This window comes from Lagopus leucura, unplaced genomic scaffold (assembly GCF_019238085.1).
Source record: "Lagopus leucura isolate 7727_CA_CO unplaced genomic scaffold, USGS_WTPT01 Super-Scaffold_100012, whole genome shotgun sequence".
Lineage (NCBI taxonomy): Eukaryota > Metazoa > Chordata > Aves > Galliformes > Phasianidae > Lagopus > Lagopus leucura.
Window position 1 is genome coordinate 5,620,354 of NW_024962267.1, and position 19,386 is coordinate 5,639,739.

The 19,386-nt window shown below is 38.0% G+C and overlaps 1 protein-coding gene across 3 annotated transcripts in view; it reads right to left on the reverse strand.

The window, feature by feature from the left end:
• Positions 1 to 18,324, reverse strand: part of LNPK (lunapark, ER junction formation factor) — a 39,100-nt gene extending 20,776 nt beyond the window's left edge. The window contains exons 1-6 of one of the 3 annotated variants that reach the window (XM_042874675.1): positions 18,286 to 18,324; positions 14,712 to 14,793; positions 13,235 to 13,276; positions 11,801 to 11,988; positions 8,487 to 8,545; positions 5,334 to 5,374 (exon numbers count right to left, since the gene is read on the reverse strand). In XM_042874675.1, coding sequence (XP_042730609.1) covers positions 5,334 to 5,374; positions 8,487 to 8,545; positions 11,801 to 11,988; positions 13,235 to 13,276; positions 14,712 to 14,738 — 357 coding nt within the window. In that variant the 5' untranslated portion in view covers positions 14,739 to 14,793; positions 18,286 to 18,324. Of the gene's footprint in view, positions 1 to 5,333; positions 5,375 to 8,486; positions 8,546 to 11,800; positions 11,989 to 13,234; positions 13,280 to 14,711; positions 14,794 to 16,199; positions 16,359 to 18,285 lie in introns of those variants that run through there. The other 2 variants (XM_042874673.1, XM_042874674.1) reach the window with 2 other exon arrangements.
• Positions 18,325 to 19,386: the final 1,062 nt, after the last annotated feature.

The following is a 19,386-nucleotide window of genomic DNA, read 5'->3' on the forward strand; positions in this document are numbered from 1 at the left end:
CAACATCAGAAGTAGCTTAACTTTAAAACAGCTAAAGTTATGACAAATAGCAAATATACATAGAAATTATAATGCATTTTACAGTATCTTAAGCAGACCTTTTCTCTTAGATATGCTGACTAATGGCCACGTTCAGCTAAAAGTAGTCGTTTGTTTGTTTGTTAAATTTGCTGTTGGCATAAGCTGTAAAACTGAGAAGGTCAGTGGTCAAAAAATTACATTCCCTCTAAGTCATTTATCACTGCTAAAATAATAAATGGTGCACATCAACATGACTTTTAGGCAAGTATTTCACTAGTGAGAAACTAGCATCTCAGCCTGTGTATACAGTCCTTGCATTGCTTTTACCATTAAAGAAACCTCAGAATCACAAATAGACCTCAGAAGATAAATAAATTCCACTCCATTTAACAGATACACAGTACCCATTTAACAGCTCTCTCCTACACACATTACCAGAAGTTCAAGGCAAGGAATACTATACAAGCTGCTAATTAAAGACTGTTGAAATAAAGAGGGAACGAATACGGAAGTAAAAATAATAATAAATTCACTAAATTTTTTATTTCTGCAGGGCTTTGGAGTTAACCCACTAACTTAGAAATGCCACGCAGTACACACTAAGATCAGAATTAAGAGTCTAATAGGAAAAACAAAGCATTAATTTCTCATAAAGTGCAAACCATTAGGCAATCCTTCACATGACCAGGTGATGTTAGCAAGGGAAAGTGGGGAAGCACTAACCATCAGTGTCAATATCCAGTCCCCAAACCAAAAGGAAGAGCCCCAGGTCACTTTACATAAATGACCGTAGAATGCATGCATTTGTCTTCATAGCAACACAGGAAAATGAGAAAACCTCAGACTAGATGACTTCTAGGTAAAGAAAGAACAGAATGCTCCACCATCACTTGACACTTTCCTGTCACAAGATTCAGATGTCACAGTCATTCTCAAGTTATCAAATTATGGGATAATTCAACAAGTTATTCTTCATATTTTGAAGTTTATACACAGCTATATAAAACCAGCAAAGCAGAAACTGAGTGAGAATTCATATCTGCAATCAAGCTTTTACAAATTTCTTGAAAACTCCTAAAAGAGATCGAGATTTTTATAAATACACTCACAAATCCCATGGTTTCACTTCTAGAATATATTTTCCTGAAATCAGTTAAATTTATATTGGCTGACAATATAAAAAAAAGTAGTGAAGAGATCAAACTTTGCTTACTGTTTAAGCAAATTAGTATAATTACTATAAGCACATAATGGCTTGTGTGCATAAGCTTGGAATACTATAAGATTGCATGAAGAAGAAACTTGCTTCTGCACTACCACAAATCCATTTGTAAATACAAATCAAATGACTGACTTCTGGATCATTCACTACTTTGAAACGACCCCAGAAAAGCTTTGTGCTGAACAATGGCTCAAAAACACAACAAATTGCTCTACAGTTCCACTCTTCTCCCTAATAACCTTCTCTGAGATTCAAATGTTTTCCCCCCACAAAAACATTTTTCACCTCCTACCAAAACAAAATCCAGTTTATCAAGCTAAAATGCTGAGTAACCAGAATCACAAATGAATTCTCTATAAAGGTTAATACCACCCTAATCATGGATTTCCGAACTAACTCACAGAATTAGTCACATCTTAATAAAGCACCACGGTTGTACCACTTTCTCTCCTATGGATAACTGCATGGATGGCTTGCTTTCCAAATCACAACCAAACAGAACTCCTGCAAAAACTACACCAGTTGCCTACACTGAAAAGTAATATGTGTAATGTATTTTAAGCATCTTGTCAGGGTGATTTAGCAAATAGAAGTTTGAAGTATTAGCACACTGCAAGCTACTTAATCACCACACTACCTCGTGAGTTCTTAAACTGAATTACTTGGTACGTCAAACCTCACTATGGAGAAGTATTTCTCCACATTTGTGCGAGGCTGAAGATTAATTTTAACATACAGTATAAGATTTGCAAGCACATACAAAAGTAACTTTAAAATAGAAAATAAAGTAATTTAAGCCACAATAGTAACCGTTTCATATGAACACTGCAACACATTTACAAGAAACACCTTGGTTATTCATCAGTAGATTTAATTTTTAATCATACGTTGAGCTTCCTATTGTGAATTTGCAGGACTCTAACGTATGCTGGGTAGGCACAGCTGGGCTCACGCAATGGTCAGTAATTACTATGCTATCTTAGCAACTCTGTTCTCAGGCTAAGAATTATCCCATCTTTAAGACTGCTACTCAGGTAAAGTCTCTGTTAATTCCCACTTCTAGCAGCTTAATACATGTCCTGTGCCCTTGCTTTTAATCTGCTTAACCCTCTGAACTTGCTCATCTAAACACATTCAGGCTTAAGGGTTGACAACTTCATTAACTGATGAAGAACTAAGGCCAAAGAGACAGTCACAGTATCACAAACACAACCATAGTATCCCTTATAATCAATGATGGGAAAAGTTGCATCTTGAAGTACTGTCTTAATTATAGCTAACGCACTCAATTCTTACCCCCGTGACAGCGCCATAGAGAACCACAGCATGTTTGAGACCACTAAGGAAACAATACTCAACCCTGTGCAAAGTATTATATACACTGTGTACTTCGTCTCAACAGACAATATTAATGGATATTTCAAGATGAAAAATCTCAGATATTTCATCCACATTACCATCCATGTGATTATGCTACTAAAGTCTGAAGTCTTGTGAGAAGAGCTAAAGGGTCCATTTGGCAGCTCACATGGCACAATCACCAGGGCTTTTCATCTAGTAGGTGAGGAGCTTATTCTGTTGTTGGCACCCTTTGGAACTTAAGGAGCATTACCAGGGAAAAGATAGACCACAGGCCAGAAAAGTCAAGTGCTGTAACACTTCTCAAAAGGCCAACTGTCTTTAAAGTTTCTCCAGCACTCAGGCAGTTGAACTACAATAAAGTGAAAAACTATAGCTATTGCAGCATGCTCACAGTGCCTAGACAATCCACATTACAAATAAACAGGAAGTACATAATTTACCCACTCACTATGTTAGTATCTCAGTAACCATTTCTATTACCAAATACATTGGCTACTTAGAAACCAACAGGAAAAAACTATGATCTTGTCCTTCTCCATTCCCATTACTTCGCATTAATGCTTTCTGGTTGGTTGGTTGTTTTTTTCCCCTTGCTTTCATTGCTTTAACTACGAAGTAAGTATCACTACAGGTACTTGTTGATACAGATAGGATTAAGGAAATACAAAACCAAAACTAAATCTAAATATTATCAAAATTACATTACTACATAATTGTTATAACTCAATTTTAAAATGTTTTTATCTAGAATACAAATTCTAGGTAATTACCTGCATCTGTTTTCAGCTCATTTCAACACAGTAGGATTCAAGCTTAATTAAATACCTTAAGCTATGACCAAACTTTGAAGAAAATCTTCAGAGTGAAAAATACTAACACCACACCAGATAAATAGGCTTCAATAAGTCCTCTGCTTCCTTGCTAGGAATCAGGCACCCACAAGCTCAGCAGATAGTCACAGACTATATTGCCCTCAGACTGAAAAATAGTAGAGCTAAAGTTCTGCTTAGAAGTTTGTCTTCAACAATTACAGGTTGGCACTTGGGCTGTTGTTTTGACTTTTTTTTTTTTTTTTAACTTTTTTTTTTTACATTATATAATTTGCATATGCAAAGTCAGGACATTTACACCATGTTTCACTATAATTCCAAGCAAAGAAACCTCCCCATTTTTTTTCCTGACTCATCTACTTGATTTTATCTCATCTAAAATAAAATAAAAAAGGCAAGGAATCCACACACAAGTTCAGCATGACTATTTTTTCAATAATATGATGATTGTGATCACAGAAAACCGTTTATTTAAATGAAATGAGAGATTTACACTCAAGACTCCAAAGGCTCTTGGGATTTGCATTGAGCTTCTCCAGAAATTTCCCTTCAAAACAACTCAGTAAATGTGTAAATTGGAAAGATTAACTAACTTCAGTTATTGTTTTAATAAAATAAGATTAAAACTATAGCTGTCATATTCGTTTATTTCATTACTACAAAATTTAAGCTTCTCCAACTCTTTTCATCACCTCTTCAGCCAAAGGACACCTCCATTTAACAGATCCCTTAAAATAAAGATTAGCAGATATAAATTAGCAAATCCTCTTTACTAAAGGACAATGACAATCAGGTTACAGTTTTCCGTACCATTTTTACATTTACAATGTACTTACACAGCCCAGTGGAAGATCAGTGAATTCTGTTTGCCATGTGAAGGCCATATGATTTCAGACTCTTAACAGACACCTTTTTAGTAGCTTTGCTGCAGATTTTCTGTTAATTTAGCTACTAGAGCAAGCAATCCGGAAGGCACAAGGTAAACACTTGGAAAAAATCATAAACATACTGCAATCTCAGGAGGATGTTTCATGGGTAGCGACTTCATTTGTGATTTCATCAGTGGCTGGTTGGAGGTTTTTGGGTTTTTGTTAAGTTTTGCCCTGAGAGACCTGAGATGAAGCCACAGTTTCCTTACAGAGCGACTAGCCAGAGATGAAACAGCTTTCAGTATACAGTGCAAGTTATCCAAGACTCAGTAGCTTTTCGATCTAAAATTTGTTTCAAGATCAAGTGTTGATCCATCTGATACAAAGACCTGACGTACACCAGTTTCATACAGTTAATTCATCCACACAGCTCACAAAAACAAGCTGGAGATAACCAATGGAACTGATACAAGACAGTATACATTTTCAAGAGGAAAAAAGATAATGGAATGAATACATAGTATAAAAATAAGATGGAGGAGAATGAAAAATAAGCAAGGAAGCATTTGAGATACAAACAATCTGTTACTTGATGAAAAAGTGAATCCAGATGCAAGTCATTTTTGTTATTTATAAACAAAAAATTAAATGATGTGTCTATTAAATATTCAGTTGGACTATGTTCTCAAGTCAGTATATCTACTGCTTTATAAACCTAAAGCAATAAGCAATTTAAAGAATACATTTTCATTTTTTGCTAAATCACTTAGCAGACCTAGCAACAAACAACAAAACAGGAGGTTTAATTTAAACTACGAGAAGAGAATTTATTCTCATACACAAGCAGCCCGGTACTACTGTGTGGCAGGAGTACTAGAAAACACATGAAAACAGAGCAACATTAATAGCTTCTCCCCCTTCTCCTCTGCCTGTCTCTGCTTTTCATTTATGTATCTTCATCAAGCTGAGCTTGTAGAGACAAAAACATTTCAGTGGACCACAACAACTGCTTTTTGAAGTTTTACTTACAATTTTTTTCTTTTGAGATTTTAAATCGTCCAGAGCATCATCTAAAAGAAAAACATCATACATCAGTTTCCACATATGAGAATGCCTGCACCCTCTGACAACTGAATTTGCCCTGTACGATCAAAGTTTACTGACCACAACAAGACCTGCTTCAGTTAAACTTGAAAAAAAAAAAAAAAAAAAAAAAGAAAATAAGCTATCTTTAACCCTGAAACTGCTCATAAATTATGGCCCACTTATCATTTTACAGTTATAACTATTTAAAAAGTTTTATGTACCATTTCCTCATTAAGGGAACCAATTCTAGCTAGTGCCCTGCTTTGACCTACATTAAAATTGCTACAACAATGGACCAAATGCACTTAATCTCAGCAGTCAAACTACAGAAAAAAATGCTTGAAGTCCAAGTATTAATATATCTGAGTACCGGATTTACTGGCTTCAATATTTCATGTAAGCCTCTTACACATGCTAGTTTCAAACGCCGGATGAATTCTGAGCTTCAAATCTGAATTTATTTCATCCTTCCAATACTAGAGATCACAGAAGAGAAAAGAAGTTTTGTAGGCTAACCAGGTCATTTTACTACTAAATGTAAGAGACTTTGCTACAAGTAATAAGTGCAGCACTTAACCTCTTATCTCTACAAGGAACAGAGAGGAAAGGTCAAATGCAATGGGATTCTCCTTAAGTCAAATGCTTACAGCTTGGCACTCAAGGAAACCTCACTGCAATAAACCATCACCTAGTACAGAAGATGCTTTCTTGGTAACACCAGTTTTCCACTACATCCTTCGTAGCAAGAAGAGCTTAAACCACATAAAATCTTGTTTAAAACTCTTCCCCTTCCTCAATATTACTGGACACTAGTAGTTCACTTGTAAGATATCATGGTTTCTACCCATTTTTCAGTTTTCCAGAAGCTATAAATAAAATAAATAAAGCTATAAGAAACAAGAAGAATATTAAATGTAATACATACTTTTACTTACATACATACATTTGCATTTATTTATGTATATTAGATATATTAAATACTTCTGAAAACTTATTCCAGGAAATAACTTTGAGGAACACATAACATCTTGAACTTTTCCAGAATGTAAGAACCCACTTTGATGTAATAAGCCATTCTATTAAATGTATAAAATACTAGAACCTGGCACATACAAAATTCTGAAGTTGAAAGCTAAGAAAAAAATAACTATTACCATCACTTACCAGTAAGAGATGGAACTTAGAGCAAAATCTATTGAGTGCCAGGCCAGGCCAAAGAAAATATACAATCCCAGGAATTACTTCAAATAAACAAGCTAATACACCTCCACCCACCAAATTTGATATCTGTATTAGAACAGTCTCTCAGGTAGTCCCATATAGATTAACAGCTTCCACTGTAAGGTAGCATGGGATCAGGCAGCCAAACAAATAGTAGTGTCATTCATTAACAGTTAATTAAGAAACAGAGGCTGCATTTGGTACACAACTGCCTAGAACAACTTCGAGTACAGCCACCCACATAGGAATACAGTAAGTTTATAGAGGGAGCATTTGTTTCTTTACCCCCTGCTTTTGACAAACATCTCATGCTTGCCACTTCCAAGGTGGACAAATGGAAATTACTGGAAAGCACTCTCAAGAAACCAATATATATCTTATCTTAATTAAGGCTACTGAAAAAGCATTCATATCAGAGAAGTCAATACCTGCAAAATACCTCATTTATTTTCACCATGCTTTGGGATAGATCAGCCTAAATCTTCCTCAACAGCTATCTGACTCACCTATCTTAAAAACTGATATTCCCTAATCTTCCTACATCACCCATCCTCCCTGTGTTTCACTAGGATTTTTCCTCATTCAGAGCTTGGCTCCCAGAACTGATCCAGTGTAGACTTCCACAGTATTAAAATATCATTTCTAATGAAACTCACTGTACTAAATTATATCAGAACAAAAGACTACATTTGAGATACTCAGTTGCCAGTTCTTTTTCCAATGCATTTTTTTCTGCAACTCTTGCACTGTGTGTTTTATTTCTCTTTTCTAAATAGAAGACTCACAATTTTGAGGTAAAACACAAATTGGGTTTGCCCAATCTCTAGTGCAGAAATAATTCTCTTTAGCGCGATCTAACAAGTACTTAAACCTTTTCTACACAGGTTTAAAGGCAGTAGACTTCCTCATATTCTAAAAACAACAAAGGCTTTTAAACGAATCAGAATAATACACTTTTATTTCTTATGGGACCACACAATGCAAATACATATTTGTCCTTAGAAATGAATCAACACAGCATCACAAAATATATGAACAATTTTATCCATACATAAAAATGTCTGTCCCTATGCTTGCATATAAGATGTAAACATTAAATTTAAGAAATTCCAAAAGTGACATTTAACTCAAAAGCTGTCAACTTAAAAACATCTTGTTGCTCTGCAAGTCATAAAACACTGACTTTTTTCTGTATAAGTGCTCGCATGACTGTGAGATATTGCTACAGGCCAGATTCCTCTCAAAGAAAATCTCAGATGAAGTCTAACTACCACAGACAGATGAATTTCACATTACAGTGAATTTGCATGTACTTTAGCAACTACACACAAATATATTAGAACACCAGCATTTTTATTTTTTAAGTTACATGACACCCAATTTTCCTTAGCTCTCAAAAAAAAAAAAAAGCCATCACACCCCCATCTCCTCATACACTCAGGAGAGCATAAGCATATTTTGGAGAACTTGGTGAGGAGTAAGCCGTCTTGACAAATAAATTTAACACTTGCTATACATCTCTCCTCTTGTACATTAAGATAACAGATTAGAACTGTAAGAATACTTGCAAAATGCAAATATTAAAGAAGTCACTCCTATTATTTTCCTTTTTCTGCTGCATTTTATTCTGTTACACTTCCAAATACCCAAAGAGAGGAGAAAAGGTTACCATCATTTCATAAATAGAGAGATTAAACAGTTTCCTTAATGTTCTCTACAGAGTTGTGGTAGAAACAACAGTGTGACTAACACTACGCATTTTAACATCAAGAGGTTATTGCTGGAAGCACCAAATGATTCAAAATATTTCCTTTCTCACAGCAAGCATCATTCCCAACTAGCCCCATACGCTTAGAAAGACAGAAAAATACTTACTATTCCTTTCTGTCCTTTTGGAAAAGAAAAAAATGAGCAGTGTTCTTATAAACCAGATTCTTTAAAACAGAAAGAAGAGTTACATTAATTAAAATATTGCAAAAATCATTTCTGAAGTCATTTAGCAAAGCAGACAGTTCACACAGAAGACTTACCACATGAGATTTAATTCTGCAAATACAAAGAACAAATCTTCAAACAATATTTAAGTTAGGTAATTGTTTAAATAACAATTAATAATATTGCTAATATTCAATATTAACAATATTAAGCAGAGAGCTTAAATATTAATTGAAGCTTAATGATTACATTGACAACAAGACATCAACGCTGGTATAAATAAAATCCAACTGGAATAACATTAAACAAATACTACTATAGGTAGAAATACTAAGGAAGCAGTAGCAGTAACATCATTGCTCGCTAAAAGGCTCAGTGAGAATGTTTGGAAACCTCAAGGTATATGAAACCAGCTGAAAACTACCTATTCATTGCTTCTTGTTAAATTAATTTATGAAGCAAGTTAACCAAAAAACAAGTTCACCAACTAAGTCCCAAAATTAATACACAGGAGGTTTGTACAGGGAATTCAATACCAATGAAAGGCAAGAGATACAGCTATTGTGCAAATGCTCTCCCAAACAAATATAACTGTCCTGACTCCCATTGATTTTACAGAGCTCTGAATCCAGTCACATTCTGTACAGTTTCAGCTGACTTAGTCCAAACAATGCAGCAGCTTTATCTATGTGCTCAAAATAAAATTACTGATCGATGTCTGTTTTACATTTGAAAGGCTTCTCTACAATGCTTAAGACTCCTTCAAATCTAGAATTGTTTATAATTACGATAAAGTAGCAGTGTTTCAGTTGAGCAAAAAAATCCACATCCCAAAGGCTAGAAACATTTTCCTATAACTAGTATAGGAAAGCAAGCAAAATAATGTGAGATTTTAAAAATACTTCTGAGTAATTCATAAAAACATATTTTGTATTTATATAATGGCTACTCAGTTTCAAATGCTTTTACACAGTAACAAAACATGCATTAGGTAAGTCAGACAGGGCAAATAGAAGGTGAAGGTAACATATCCAAGGTAAGAGAAACAAGCCTAACCATTCCACTTCCGAAAGTCTACTGTAACAACTTAAGAACACAGACAGCGCTGTCTCTGAACAACCTAAAATACATCTTCCCATGAAGAAAGAACACTATGGCACACAGGCATTACTTTTTTGCTTTTATCTATGCTTAATACAGAAAAGAGTCTTTTCCTACCTAAAGTTATATCCTAAGCAAACACATATGGTAGGATTTCACACAGCAGAAAATTCATGAAACTTGGAAGCTGGAAAACAGATCTTTTCATATAAACGTAAGTTTAAAATGAAAAACATTTATATGAGAATTAGGGCAAGATGAAATACTTTTCATTTAAATAGATTCCATTTCAAGAATATCTTCCTAAAACACAAATCTTCTCAGAAGTATCAATACATATTTAAAATCGATCCTAGCAGTTAACTCTCCTTACCAGTAACGTGCCAAGACTGAGGGAATGACCTAAGGCAGAAACAAGATGGTGACTGACTGCAACTGGAAAAGGTAGACATATTCCAGTTGGATTAGGGCTTTAATAAAAAAAAAAAAAAGAAGAAATCTTAGAGCTATTGCTGGGTGGCACCTCCTGACTGAGAGCAAAGACAAGCTGGCAGTTGTTTGCTATTCACATCTGTCAAAAAACCTGAAGTGTAATAGCTTAATAGAAAAAAAAAAAAATCAGATGAACTGTCACAAATGGTAAAAAACAAGTCTAGCTCTGAACTTGTAATCTAATTCAAAAATGCCACCATTCCAAAAAAGTAAAGCAAGAATTGGGAAGACAAATTAGGGAAAATCCAAAGTGAAAATTCACACCAGAGCACTAGAAGGTATCACCTTCAATTGTAAATTTTTCATTTCTACACAAGCTCTCCCACCTCAGTCAGGTGAAGATTCCTCTTCTACACACTGTCACTAATAGCATAAGCAAGCTTTGCATGCTAACAACAAAAGGCTTCAAATCAGTGCACTTAAGAACTAAACAATTCATATTGCTGTCAAAGATTAATTTATAAATTAATTCTTTCCAGAAAAGATAGCACGGCCCATCTATCTTCTCCACAGGATTCTATAACAGCCACACTTGACTACACTTACACACTTACACTTAACACAATATAACATGTAGAGAATATATTCGTGTATCTTTTAACGTATAATGTATTATGTTCTGTGTTATCCACACCAATTGATCTTGCATATCCTTAAATACATACACTTGACTCTTCCTTTCAAGTCTAGAGCTAGAGCACTGGCAAATCAAGTTTCCACACAATTGTGCTGCACAAATATAGACAGCATTCATCATGTTCATCAGAGACAGTGCAAATTCCTATGACATAAAGCAGTAAATGCACTCTGCAATCTGTTTGCTAGAAATGTTGCTCCAAAGACCAAGACCAATTCTCCTTGCTGAGGGCTGGGGGCAAAGAGCAAAGAAATGAAAGCGCTCTTTGGTAAGGTGGGAACTCAACTTTTTGTTTTTAAATAGAAAAAGGTCAACGTAAAAAACTAGTCATTCATGAGCACAAACAGGCAATTGTGTAGAAAAAGAGAAGACTATCGTCCCTCCTATCCACACTCAAAGATGTTAGGGTGTTTACTATGTAAACAATCAAGGAATTTACAGGAAAAAAACAGCTATTTAAGTAAAATTGATCCTCAATATATTTAAAATTGATCCTCAATATATTTAGCCCAATAACCCTCCACATAACTTGAGCTAACACTCAACTAACATCTAAAATTCAGTTTTTCCATTCAGTCTCAAACTTTTTCCTCCAATTTTATATGGTTCACTTCACATACAGGCAAAATAACTTGTATCACTTCCATACAGTAGTGTTGCTTTTCCAAAACAGCAGCAGAAATGAAACCTAAGATAGTGCTCTTCTGTTTATACTACGCTAACTGGCAGCTGCTCAGGTACAGCTCTCTCTCTAGCTCTGGTATAATTTTGATAAGTCAAGCAACTTTAGCTGCTAACTCCTTCTGATGATAACACTTAATTCAATACTAAATCCAGACCCTGGAGAAACATTTCCACTAAAGAAAGCATCTATCCTACTACTTGGATTTATTTTAAAACAAAAAATTCAACAAGTTATAACAACTCAAAGATCATCAAAAACAAACCCAAACCCCTGCCACAAAGTATTCTCCATCTCCTTTTATCAAAGGGACAAATGTTTAAAAAAGAGACATTTACTTACATCAGTGGAAATGCAAAAAATGGAAGCATCATAAAAAACCTTGCTGTCCATTCATCAGGAAGACACCACAAATACACAATTAAGCAGGTGGCAAGATAAAGAAGTGAAGAGTAGAAGAGCAGCCTTCCAACCCATAGTTTCTGTAGTCTCTGATTTTTTTCTCTAAATTCTTCTAATGTCTGTATTTCCTGTAAATAAATAGGTTCAAGTTTAATGATGAAACGTAACTGTGGCTTTTATTAAGCCGCTTTTAAGTGCTTGCTAAAATGAGCCACAGTGTCATACCAGCACTGAAGTTAAGCATATTTTTGATAAATGCTGCTATTTACCCAGAGATAACTTTCACACCATAAATACACCCCAGGACTATTCTTACAATGAGGGCCACTTGCACTGTATTAGCAGTGACATATCACTACTGGGCAGAACAACTGAAAACTATTACTTTTTCCTATGTAACATTTTAGTATGTTTGGGACAAACTGAACATGCTCTGTATCCTATGAATGGCTGTCTCTAGGACCACAGAAGACTCTACCAAATATATCTTGCATTCTAAAACTTTTATCAGACATGTGGAACATCAAATGTTTTTAATGCTTTCCTACTAACACGGGAAACTGCTGAAACCTCCCAATCACTCCACATGGTTTCATCTCAATATTTTCTCACCTTAAGACTAAAATCTTGAAAATCAAAATGATACTTTTGGCATATTAGTAAGCAATCAAGCTATGCTCTGAAGTGTTACCATTTTTATCGCATTTCAAGTGACAACAGAAGTACTTAAATTTAAAGGAAAAAGTATCAACAGCATATTTCAAATGAATATTTCTTCAAGCAATACAGACACATGTCTGAAATTCCAGCTAAAAAGCACAACTGATTAATTAATTGTCTGTTTTGTTACTCAGGCTCTGCCTTACTTACTACCACTATAGTTACAATTTTTGCACTTTAAACCACACACTGAAGGTTTTCTAGCAAGCCTGATAAACAGAACTTTCCTCAAGTGACATTTCCCATAACACAAGAGTTTAACTATTAGTTACAATAGAATTGTGAAGTTATGCCAAGCTCACAATTCAGACCTGTTCCAAGCTTTCTAAACAACTGTTTAAACTATAGAACTATAGTTTCTCTAATTATTACGCAGTGTTCTGGTGTGGTTTAGGTTGTTAGGGTTGGGGTTTGTCTGTTTGTTTTGGGGTTTTTTTGTTTTTGGTTTTTTGGTTTTTTGTTTTTGTTTTTGTTTTTTTGTTTTTTTTGTTTTTTAATGTAGCAGTCTATATGAAACTCAGAATCTATAACAACCAAATGGAAAAATCAAAATAATTTAAAATTCCATAGCATTATTTTACTTAAAATAAAAGTGTGACCAAACAAGACATATATTTCCAAACAAAAACAAATAATTAAGAGTCAAATACATACCTTATCAATTTTTTCTAATACTTCTACAGTAGAAGGCTTTGCCTGCTTACAAGGGAAAGTACAAAGCCATTAATCTGATTAAAGAAATACATTGAGGATTAGTGTAGATTAACAGTTTTCTAACAAAAAGACACGTAATGAATTAATATATCATCTATTTTATGAATGTACAGATGTTACAGTTATGAGTTGTACCAGAGAGCTTGGCTGCGCAGTTCTTACACCAAAGCAAAAAAGATAGGATGCTTATCCGTACCCTGGGCTCACTATGAAACTCCAGCAGAGTGGATCTCCAGATGAGATCCTTCCCCACTGGCAGCCAGCTCTTAAATAGGTCTAGGAGAGGTGCAGCCAGGCTCCACCCCTTCTGGCAGCACAGCTGAATTGCCTTCACCCTGCTCCCGTGGCTACTCATGGCTCGCCTCAGGTGGTCAGTCAGAGGTTCAGGCCGTGATTCAGCAGTTCCATACACACTTGAATAGTGACAAACGGAAGACACTGACACATCGCTGTCTTGCAGTTGTCATCCTATGGATTGAAGGCTCCACTCCTACACCACAAAAGATGAAAACCTACAACTACGGTAATAATAGGTGTGTGGGTAGGAAGTAAAACAAGAAGTGAACTGATGAGTGGAAGGAAGAGGTAAAATAAAGAAAATATAGACAAGAAGCCTCAATCTAAGAACTTTTAACCTTTTAGCAGTACTCATTGCACACAAAGACAGGCTCTAAATAAATTATAAGCATCTGCAAGTAAGCATTCTCATCTGCAGTAAAATTCCCCTTAAGAACAACTTGGAATCTATCTTCTAACAATCTCCTCTAATTTCTGAGAAGTAGGAAGGTACTAATTATCCTCCCAAACTCACTGGACCACAAACTCAAAGACTAAGGCCAACACAAAAACCACTGCAGACTTGGAAAATCCCCCACCCCCCAAGCAGGGCTGACAATTTTAACTACACTCTCATCTTTCAATGATTTTTTTTTTTTACTCTAAAAACATCACTTGTAAACCCAGACTCAGTAACTCACATCTGCTAATAGAAAGAAAAGTCAAGAGCATAGTCAAAAGTTTTATGACTTTCGCAAACTCAGTATATTATTAAATTATACATAATCCAATAAAAATAGTTAGGAAGAAAGATCTGTACATGTAGCTACCAAATTATTTTTTAAAAAACAGATACAGAATGATATTCTGAATGTATCCACTTGGACTGAGAATAGCTACTCATCTTTAAAGTTACAGGTACTGCTGTATCTATCATGATAGGGTACCACAAAACTCTTTGGAGTCAAAGCAGTAATTTCGTAACTCAACCAAACCCTGCCAGGTCTGGTACAAAGAAAATAAATCTTCAACTGTAACTTTCAACCAGCAAGTCAACAAATAGGATTAAGAATCACATCCTGCAAACTTCAATCTTCCAAGCTAACAAAAGATTATGACATTGTTAAAATATTTTACTTACCCTCCATCTCGAAATTAATCCACCCATCTTCTACAGTGGACAAATGTTGGTAGAGCTATTAATCTTCTACAAGAATTCACAGCTAGAAATAAAGCATTAAGCACATAAGACCAATCTAACAGCATCCTACAAGAGTGATAACATACTTTAATATCTAAACATGTCAATGCAGTGCATAAGATCACTGCATAGTTATCTACCTATATGTTAACATAAACCAAGTCTCTGCTTCATAGACCCTCTTGTAGGTCTCTTAATCAGCTTGAATGAGAACAACTTAATTTATACTTTGTAACTCTTTAAACGGAGGGGGACCCTCAAAAATAGACACAAAATAACCACTTACAAGTCAAAATCCTCCAGCACTACTACTTACTATTAAGCAGGATAATTCATTTCTCAGCTCCTCATAAACTCAACTCTTCATGTACCTTTTTATTTAGTTGACGCTCCCAACATTCACAATTAACATCCTATTATTCATGAGAAAGAAGTTTTTCTTCCATAGATTTCCTTCCGTTTCACACCCATCAATAAGAACTTTTCATATAGCATTATTATTCCTCCTTTGTACGATCAGTTTTAGGTTCAAAGCAGGCTACAGCGATATCACATGCTCTTGGGAAAGCACTACACTGGCAGGTGCTCCCTGAACACAACTCAGGGCAGTTACCACCACATTAAATGGCCCTAAAAGCAACTCTAGGCGTGCAAAAGTAGTTCAGTCTGCACGAATCCAGAACCCATGAACAACACTAATGCAATAAGCTGGGCTTAGGTTCCTGAAATAGAAGTTTTGCAGCCTTCCATCAAAAAGTAGATGGACTTGGAACCTTAGAATGACAGATTTTCTCTCCAGTCTGGACTGAAACAATAGAACAAAAAAAAAAAAAAAAAAAAAAAAAAAAAACAAAGCACCACCCAGCTAGGCAGAAGTAAGCGATTAGTAGTTTGTTTGTTAAGTTACTTTTGGCCAAGCACTGAAAGATAAAGAAATCTCATCTCGATTCAAAGTTGTTCCCAAATTATCTGAGGCTGTCAGAATGAATTAACACAACATAGGATACATACTGCTCACTAATGCTACTGTATTACAGCCTCCTCTTCACCTTGTAAGAGAGCCAAGGACTTCAGAACCCAGAACCATAGGCCCTATGATTTTGAAAACCAATCCTTGAAGATAAGCAAATCTGTACTTGAAACGCAGCCAAAGAGAAGCTAGAACAGATGGACACATGAGCTCTGCTGTTGCCAAATTACTAGCACAGAGTGGATGAGATACAGAAAAAGCACAGAGTGGATGAGATACAGAAAAAGCACTGCTAGCCCTTGGTGTTCTGCATAAATCCTCCAATCACTATTACAGTAGCTCACCTCAGAAAAACAACTTCTCTATTTTTCAACATTCAATACTACTGTTCTCTAGCACTAAAAATTTTACACCATTTTTATTTTACCAGGTACATGTAGATAGATTTTGACACACACCAAGTAGATCTGAAGTGACTTGCTTCACAAGTACTTTCACGCTGAGATAGCATCATTATTGCAAAACAGAACGAACGCTGTTATCCAGCCAATTAAGAAGCTTGTAAACCTAGCACGTGGTTCCCAAATCCGGTTTACTTCAATTATATTGTCACTGGTACTAGGAGCACAGGTAACTTTTTTAGGTTCACATGATTCACACAGCTTTTTGGAGCCATTTTCCTTCACACCACAGCTGCAGAAAACAACACAGAAAATGTAGAGGGCCCTGTGAGCAAAAATTGTTCATGAACCATCAGTGTTGCAGACCTCTGTCAGTAACCCATTCATAGTGGTATCTATCCATGTCTTTCAAACTACCTGGAAAACATCTGGAAGGGAAACAGGTTTGACAAGTGTCATCACATGTATAATTTTATACGAACCACAAGAGCAACAGGCTTTATGGATGCCTGTGACTCAGTATTACCAAAACCCTTCTCCAAGGAGGATTAGGACCACTGAATTCACATTTGCAATTTAGTCACTTAATCCTTAGTTATCAGATAGAGAATTTTCTGTGTTTACTATGGATCACTTCAGACACTTTCCTTGCTCCTCCTGCAGAAAACACGCTTCTTCTGCACAGAGCTGTTTTGCTCACTCACTCACTGCTGTGATAGGACTCAATTCTACCACATTACCACTGATTTAACATACAAATAAGATAGCTGAACCCTAAGCTTTAAAAAAAAAAAAAAAAAAAAAAATAAAAAATAAAAGATTTGTAAAAAAAACAGGGAAGGTAATAAAAAAAAATTTATTTTTTTTTTTTCCCAAAGTCTCAAAAAAAAAAAAAAAAAAAAAAAAAAAAAAAAACCATGGTAGCTTCTCCTCTACCCAAAAAAGAGGCAGCTTGATTAGGAAAAAGCAGACATGCCACAGAAGGACAGCTGGAGCAAAAAAGGCTTTTCTTTTGAAAGATGGTGGATTGTGCACAATTACAGAAGTCACCAATCTACTCATCCAGGGGAAGAAAATGGTTTAATGATCTCATTACACCTCATCAAGCTACACAGTCAGGCAGACTGCCTCCTATGGCTAGCAGCACAGGCTGCACTCCATTTCAGAGCTAACACAGGGTCCAAACAACACCAGGTACCCTCAGGGCTCTCCTCAGAAAGGGCCCAAAAGCACGCAGAACATCATCGCCACTTTCAGATTTCTTCAAGCTAACTTCAAAGAAGTTTCATGATTAAAAAGCTCTTCTGAAATTAAAATCCCCAGTGTTAAGAACTAACACACTGAAATTCATGACTAAATAACATCAAACCAAATCATACTGTAAGGAAGGAAGACTCAAAAGTCGCAGTCAGGACTCTGCACACAGGCATTGCACCCTGAAGGGAAGGCAAGTGCCATTTAAATCAGGTATTCTGCAAGCCTTCCAATTCGCTCCTGTGTAGACTCCATCAGGTGCTCACCATCACATCCAGGGATGGAAGTGCCACCTCCGTGTCCGTGTCTGCTCGCTCCGTTTCCACCCATAGCCCAGGCTCCCGCTGGCCTCAGACACCCACAGCAGCTGCAGAAGCTCCGAACGCCTCGGACAGGTGAATGCAAACCGCGAGCATCACCTGCCACGCACCACCACCCGCCCCAGTACCTCCGTTAGAGGCAGACACTGACTTTTGTCAGCTACCAGCTTCGATGCCATCTGCTTGGAAGCATCCCGAGGTGCGGCGTTTCTCCCGAGCCGCAAAGATGCGCAGCTCGCCAACAGGACACGGAGCGCAGGGCGGCGGCCCAGGAGCCCTCCGCGCCCCACAGCGCGCCTGAGGCCGGACAGCTCGGCAGTTCCCTCCCGGCCCCACGCCCGCCGCCACGAGGAAGCCCCGCATGCTCCTCCCGCCCGCGGTTCCTCTTCCGAGCCTGCGCCGCCGCGCTTCCCGGGGGCCGCCGGCTGTCAACGGGCGAGGAGAGGGCGGGGGCCGTGCCAGGGGCTCCGGTTTCGGCGCGTGGGAATCGCCGGGCGCCCCGTCCGCCCCTCGGGCCGGCGAGTCCCCGGCGCAGAGCCGTGCCAGGCGCTCCTCCCCGCCCCACGTACCTGCCGCGCGCCGGGCCGCGCATCCCGCCGCCGCCCGCCGAAGGAGGGGATGGACCGCCCCGACGGCGATCCCATCAGCCCCCGCGCAGCCCCGCCAGCCAATCAGCGCCGTGCCGCCGCGGAGCGCGCTGCAGCGGGGGAGGGGGGTGGCCGCCGTGCGGTTGTTTCGTTCTGCGCTCGGCTTTCCCGGCTGGCGCAGCCGGTGCGGAGGAGCTGGCGGAGCGCAGGGCGCTGCCGTGTGTGCAGTCGCGGCTCCTCAGCTCCCCCGCTTAGGAGTTTTTACGGCCGCGAGGAGCTGAGAAAGAAAGGTGGTAGTTCCTTCGAGGTGGAAATTCGTATGCAGAAGCTGCGCACCTTCATCTGACCCCCGCACTGCCGAGCCCGCTGCATCTAACCGTGTAGCACAACCTGGCCCGTGTTTTTTTTTCTCGTTTGGATTAGTTTACCTTGGGAGGCGGGGAAGCGCCTGCACAGCCCCTTGTTCATAGCGCTGCAGAGGGATCAGGGAGAGCGGGAAGCGTGAGAGTAGGAAAGCTCGTGGGTCGGGTTAACAGACAGCTCAGTAAGTGTAGGAATGAAAGAGGAGTGCAAAGGAGATCACCCACCGCCTCCCACAAGCAGACCGATGCCCAGCCAGTCTCCAAGCGACGTCTACATGGAAGACAAAGTCTCCTGCCGTCTGCTAGCCCAGCTCTATTGCCGAGTGTGCCATTCTCTAGTACAGAGCATCACTTGGGCCAGTATGAGTCAGCTACCCCGTGTGTGCTCTGCTACTTTCTTGCCCACCACAGCCTTCTCACTGAAGGGGCAGAGTGAGAAAAAAGAAAGCTGTGCAAGTACTGCTCAGCAATAGCAAAACACTGATGCGTTGTCAACGCTTTTGTAGCCAAAAGTCCCAAACACAGCAATATGGGGCTGCTGGGACAAAAGCTAACTCCATCCCAGCCAGACACAGTACACTAATCTTAAATGTTACAGAAAATAAACAAGGTTGAAGAAAGACATGCAAGATATTGAAGTTACTTTTCAGATAACTGATCAGCTTTGTGCTTTAAGTAGTGGAGCTGCTGCAGCTGGTCATCTGCCAGGCATCCATTCTCA